Genomic DNA, 6,191 nt, shown 5'->3' with positions numbered 1-6,191 from the left:
ACATACATTCATTGTGTCAAGTGCATTTGTACATTTGTTGCCATCATCATTCTCAAAATGTTTGCTTTATTCAAGTTATATTTTTCATTTTAATCTACTATAATTGTCTCTACAATACTCTGTCTGATAACCGGGCTAGTCCCAGCTCTCAATTATGATCACAGGGAAATCACTGAAGGCTTATTCTAGGTATAGATCCTGCAAATGTATTTGGGGCTTCCGCACACCAGAATCTCACAATTTAAGCTTTGATGGTGTGATAGTTAGGTTTATTGTGCCAGCCTGGCCAATAGGAACATGGGGGAATAATCAAGTTGAAGTTTGATTGGAGGCCAAAGAGATAAATGGCTCTGCAAGGCCCGCCCCCATCTCTCTTGCTCTCTGGGGATCAGATCAGCACGCTGCTAGTTTAGCTAGTTCTCTGCCTCAACCTGTGAGCTACACTACCTGTGGGCCAAGCCAACCCATGGATCATGTTGCTAGAGCTCGAGGCTCCTTCAAGACCTGCTCTGTCAATCTGCTGGTGTGTACACTGTGTGAGCTTGAGGCGGGTGGATTCTGTGGCCTTGCACTGCTTGTGGTTCGATATCCTATCTGGGCCTGTTTCATTAAGCTCCTGTGCTACTTGACTGTTGCTGACCCATCTGCTGTTTGCTTCCTACGGGCAGACTCTGCCTGCCTTGCTGGAGGTTGGACTCAGCTGTCTACTTCCTTGACCTTGGATCCGGCAGCCCATGTGAGTTGAAGGACTTCTGGTATATTAACTGTTCCATGAAAGTGAGTTGAACTGAGCCCTCTGCACTGCTGTGTGGAGTAATTAGCTGTTATATTCCTTCTTGATGTATAAACCTCTGTGTGTGTGTGTGTGTGTGTGTGTGTATGTGTGTGTGTGTGTGTGTTCTGGTTTTGTTTCTCCAGAGAAGCCTCCCTAGCACAGTGGCCATTACCCTTTTGGATTTAGATTATATTATTTGCAATCCTTGCGTCACAGAGGGTGGTGTACTTCGTTCATGGGGCTTAGTTGTTGCCTCATTTAGAGTGCTGCTTGTTGGTGGGGGGGAAAGCCTGTAAGACCCCAGTCGTTATTCTTTCAGGTAGCTGGGCATCATCTAGTTTCTTCATCACACCTTGCTATAGCACCCATATCTTCTGTTTGAGCAGGGCCATTTCATAAGAACTAAATTCTTAAATTGGAAATAGGATTAAGTGCAAGCCCCCAATCCACTCCTAAATGTCTCATATATGCCTCTGGTTCACCTTGGAGGCGTCTCTGTTATTTTATGTTAGAGAACATTGTGAGTCATCTCTCTGGAGCATGAAGTCCTACTGTGTGTACTGTCAGTGATCTAGCCTATCTCGTAGTTGTTTTGATTTGCATCTCTTGATTACTAGCATGTCTCTGTATGTTTCTTGACTGCCTGGATGTCATCTTTGAACAATTGTCTATTTTTTAGTTGGATTATTCATCTTTTTCCTATTAAGGTGTAAGCCAGGGTAATTTCAATAGCCCCTTATGCACGAGAAAGCTGGACAAGAAATAAGGATGAACCTAAGATGAATTCATGCTTTTGAATTTTGGCACAGGCAAAGAATTGACTGCACCCTGAACTACCAAAATAAATAAATAAATAAATCTGCCTGGGGCGTTCATGCAGGATGCTCCGCAGACGCAGGGATGACAAGACTGCATCGTATGTACTTTGGGTGCGTGATCAGACCCTGGAGAAGGACACCATGCTTGGCAAAGGAGAGAGCAAAGAAACAGTGGAAGGCCCTGGGCGGTGGATTGACACAGGAGCTGCAACAATGGGCTCACACATAACAATACTTGTTAGCATGGTGTGGATGGGGACACGTGTTGTTCTGGTCTGTGGTCTATCGGGTCACTATGAGTCAGAACCGCTTTCTCACCATAGAACTGCGCTAGGGTTCCCAAGACGGCACAGCTCCCTCCTGGGCCACTGTCACAATTAAAAGCATGCTTGTAAGGTGTTTAAATTGCACTGAATAGCATGAAACAAAATGTGTATAAACTGTTCGATGTAAAAATAATTCGCTCTGTGAACTTCACGCCGACCACAATTTTACCATGCGGTGGTTGGAAATCGGCCTTCGTATTTTTTTATCTATGCGAATAAACGTCAATTAAGGACTATGACTAAAGAATGAGGCGTGCTTGGAGGCCAGGCCCGCCCACCTTCCCTCTGGAAAACCCACTCTCCCTAAAGTCCGGGGCAGGTCTGTCAATCAGCAGCTAAGTCCCGCCTTTTCACACTACTTGCCGCCCAAACAACCTATCACATTGCAAGCTCGACCTCCTCCAGCTTTTACTTTTATTTATTTTGCGAGAAGCCCTGCGTTTATGGATGCGACTCGAGTCGGGTTAAAGCCGCATCCTTACTACGTAACTGACAGACGGCAACCGCCTCGCGCTCCCCGGGCGGCGGCGTCTCGCCGGTCCGGTTGGTTCTGACTCGTGGCGCCCCCTTGTGGCACAGTCGGACTGCAGCCCTCCATCTCTTGAGCATCAAAAGCCCCGCTCAGCCTCCCGGCTTGTCTCAGCCTATCAGGGTCGAGGAAGGGACCAGTTCAAGCTGGTTCGTCCAGAAACATTAATCAGGCTAGCCTGGCTTTAACTAATCACGTTGCAGCTAGCGTTTCCAGTGCAGCCTATCACATTCGAGATCCCGCCCTCTAGGCTACCTTCCAGCCAATCACATTCTACGTTCTACCCCTGAGCACAGTCCCAACCTATCAACTTCTTAGTCCTCTCCAGACGCGTCCGGCTAACCCCTGCGTTGACCCCGACGTTCCGTGAACTACATTTCCCAGAGGGCCTTGCGGCGGGACGAACGTCATTTTTCTGTTAGCAAGATGGCTGCTTCCTAGGCCGAGTAGGAGACCGGCTTAGGCTTCGGTGAGCAGAAAGTGGGTGGTGAGAGCGTGTGGGACCCATCCCTAGAGGTCCAGCTGCCCTGGGTCTGACCTCACATACCCCACTCCCCCTGCTCGGAGGCCACAGCTCGCAGCTCTGCGGTGGCTCCCGGAGTCTAGCCTCCACCCTTGCTGCAGCTGCAGCTCTTTTGAGAGCTGGTGGGCGCGGGGGTAGGCGTTTGGAGGCTCTGAGGGCACGCTTCCGCCTGCCACCTGTCTGCCCCCCAAAGGGACGCGCAGCTCCTAGATCTTGCCTCTTCTCGGCACGTCCCCGCGCCTTTGGAGGAGAATCCTGGACATTAGCTATTCTTTTTTTTTTTTGTAATGTTTTATTAGGAGTTTAGCCATTTTTCTCGCTACGACGTTTTCCGTTTCTGGTCAACGGGAACCCCAGCGCATATCTGGACTGAGCAAGCAAGAAATGCTCCTGACTTAAACTCCTGGAACTGGCAAGCTTCAGGCGTAGCTGGATCCGGGTACTCAAACCTATCGGGCAGTTTCTGTGTGGGCAGGCCAGCCCTGTACACCCAAGGAGAGCCCTCGACTCTAATGGCAGCACTGGAAGTCCCAGGCCACCCCTTTCTGACCTCTGCTGGGTCATGCACATCCCTCTGAGCGAATCACAGTGGCCAGGGAGCTAGAATGTTCTCCAAGGAAGTGGGGGTGGGACCAGGATTACTGGAAAACAAACCGAAAAGCCGAACGCACTCCCACCAAGCTGATTCCGGTGGGACAGGGTGGAACCGCCCTGTGGGTTTCTAGGAGGGTAAAAAGCCCTTTCTCCTGGGGATGGCCTGGTGGTTTCAAACTGCTGACTGGACCCATCCCAGTGTGACCACTACGCCGCCAGGGTTCCAGAGAGGTGTAAAAGCTTCCCATTTTACAGTTGAGGAGGCTGAGGCTCTGAGAAGGGGTGATTCTCACAGCCAGCCGGAAACTCGTGGTCCCGTTCTCTCTCCTAGATCCTCTGCCTGGCTATAAAGGGAGTATACTGACGTCCCTCGCCCCTGCTGTACGCAGTCACACGGGAACCATGGAAGGTCCGGAGCCCAGCAGCCCCACTGAGGAGGAGGAGGAGGAAGAGGAAGAGCAGTCAGCCGAGCCTCGGCCCCGTACCCGCTCCAACCCGGAGGGTGCCGAGGACAGGGCCCTGGGAGCCCAGGCCAACGTGGGCAGTCGCAGTGAGGGCGAGGGTGAAGCTGCCAGTGTGGATGATGGGACCCCCAACCCACCAGGTGCCGGCCCCAAGCCCTGGCAGGTGCCTCCGCCAGCCCCTGAGGTCCAGGTGCGGACGCCGAGGGTCAACTGTCCAGAGAAAGTGGTAAGTGGGAGGCTAGACCTTTGGCTCCAAGGGGTGGGTGTGTCTTGGGTTATACATTCCTGCCTTTCATAATGCCCTCTGCTACCATCCCCTCATTTCCTAGTTTCTGTGTCAAAGGATCGGTCATCAACCTGGACCCCCACCCCCACCCACGATTGAGTGCTCTTTTCTCTGAGCCTCTGACTTCAAAAATGATCAGCTAGGTTGGGGGTGGACCATCACTATGATGGCCAAGGGGCCCCTGACCCAAGAGCCGTGGCCTTTTTAACTCACTCTCCATGCACCTGCATGCTGGCAGTGCAAAAGGAGACCCCAAACACTCCGAACTCAACGGCCATCGAGCCCGTGCCGGCTCGTGGCGACCCTAGAGGGCAGGGTAGAACTTCCCAGGTGGGTTTCTGAGACTGTCACTCCACAGGAATAGAAAGCCTCATCTTTCTCTCTAGGAGCAGATGCTGGTTTCAAACTGCTGACCGTAGGGTTAGCAGCCCAACTTGCAATCACCGTGCCACCAGCGTTCGTGGAGTAGGTGAAGAGTAGGGGATGGATTCAGGAGATTGCCGGAGGAACAAACACGTCAGTCTTAGAAGAGATGTAGCGGGAATGTGCCTAGAAGCAAGGGTGGGGAGCCTTCCACTTACTCACTCTGACCAGTCACAAGACCAAGCCCCCAGGGTCCGTCCAGGAGAGAGACATCGCAGTGAGGAAACCCCACACCACTGACGGAATTAGACCCAGGGGTTGTGAAGAGGGGTCGGGACCGGCAGCATTTTGTTCCCTTAGTCTTAAGGTCACTGTACAGTGGAACGTACTCCATGGCAACCAGCCAGGGCTCTGCCTTGTCAGAGGGACTGCTCAGGGAGGGTAGCTCTGCCCCTGGGGCTGTGTGGGGTCGGTGTCCACAGCTGGCACTGCCAGGCCCAGGGCCCGCCCTCACCGCCCTCTCTTCCTCTTTGCAGATCATCTGCCTCGACCTGTCCGAGGAAATGTCCCTGCCAAAGCTGGGGTCCTTCAATGGGTGAGACGGACACCTTGGGGCGGGGCCCTGGTCTCGGCTGGGGAGGGGTGCTTTCAGGGGAGCGTCCAGTACTGGCGCTCCCCGGAGCAGCTGGAGGCTGGCAAGTAGGGAATCTCCATCCAGGTTAGGGCCCACCCGCTGTGGACCCGAGCCGGGATGATAGGTAGCTCCGGAATCTACTGAGAGCGCGGGTCTCCCCGGGACCGGGAACCCACCCAAACCCACTCAGAAGAAGGGGCTTGTGGAAAAGGTAGCGCTCCTCCCCCTCTGTCCAGAGAAACACACGCAGTGGCACTCACCCACATAGAAGGAGGAGCTTGATATCGAGAAGTTGTTGTATAGGAGGAAGGGCACGGGCCAGCAGTCCCTCTTCCAACTCACAGCCACAGGCGATGATGCAGACGCAGGAAGATCACAGGCCCGTGGGTGCAGAGTCCTGGGGGTCCACGGTCGGGGAGGCTCTCAGGGTCTGTGGCGGCAGAGCCCCAGCCAGCAGGAGGGCGAGGGAGCAGAGAGTGGGAGCTTCCTTCCCCTCCTTATGAGACGTCCGCAGCCCCAAGGAGGCTCCATCGGGCTGTGACCTGGCTGACAGGTGGGCTTCCAGCGCTGCACTTTGATCCAGTTGTTCCAGTTGACATAACGCCATCTACCTTCTGCACCCTCTGTGCCCTGCCCACCCCATCTCAGTGTCCTTGGACTGCGGTCACAGAAATGGAGCCCAGATGTCCGATTCAGGGGCCACCTCGAGGGGAAGCCATGCGCTCGCTCGCTCGCTCTCTATCTGCCCCTCCTCCCTCCTTCCCCGACTCTCTCCTCTGGCTCTGGGAGCAGGTTCTTCTCCGAGTGTCTGTCCTGTGCTTCCGGCATGTCCATTAACGAAAAGGCTGGTGGCTTGAGACCCACCCAGCAGTGCCTCAG

At 53.7% G+C, this 6,191-nt stretch overlaps 1 protein-coding gene across 4 annotated transcripts in view; it reads left to right on the top strand.

Annotated features, from left to right (window-relative positions):
* The first annotated feature begins 2,846 nt into the window (after positions 1-2,846).
* The window catches only part of BABAM1 (BRISC and BRCA1 A complex member 1), a 9,163-nt gene continuing 5,818 nt past the window's right edge, over positions 2,847-6,191 (top strand). The window contains exons 1-4 of one of the 4 annotated variants that reach the window (XM_045299164.1): positions 2,870-2,917; positions 3,271-3,410; positions 3,955-4,255; positions 5,215-5,273. In XM_045299164.1, coding sequence (XP_045155099.1) covers positions 3,968-4,255; positions 5,215-5,273 — 347 coding nt within the window. In that variant the 5' untranslated portion in view covers positions 2,870-2,917; positions 3,271-3,410; positions 3,955-3,967. Of the gene's footprint in view, positions 2,918-3,270; positions 3,411-3,896; positions 4,256-5,214; positions 5,274-6,191 lie in introns of all 4 variants that reach the window. The other 3 variants (XM_045299162.1, XM_045299163.1, XM_004697791.2) reach the window with 3 other exon arrangements.

Source organism: Echinops telfairi, unplaced genomic scaffold (genome assembly GCF_000313985.2).
Source record: "Echinops telfairi isolate 266 unplaced genomic scaffold, ASM31398v2 ScPeMD7_7457;HRSCAF=8495, whole genome shotgun sequence".
Lineage (NCBI taxonomy): Eukaryota > Metazoa > Chordata > Mammalia > Afrosoricida > Tenrecidae > Echinops > Echinops telfairi.
This window is presented reverse-complemented; position numbering and strand designations above follow the sequence as displayed.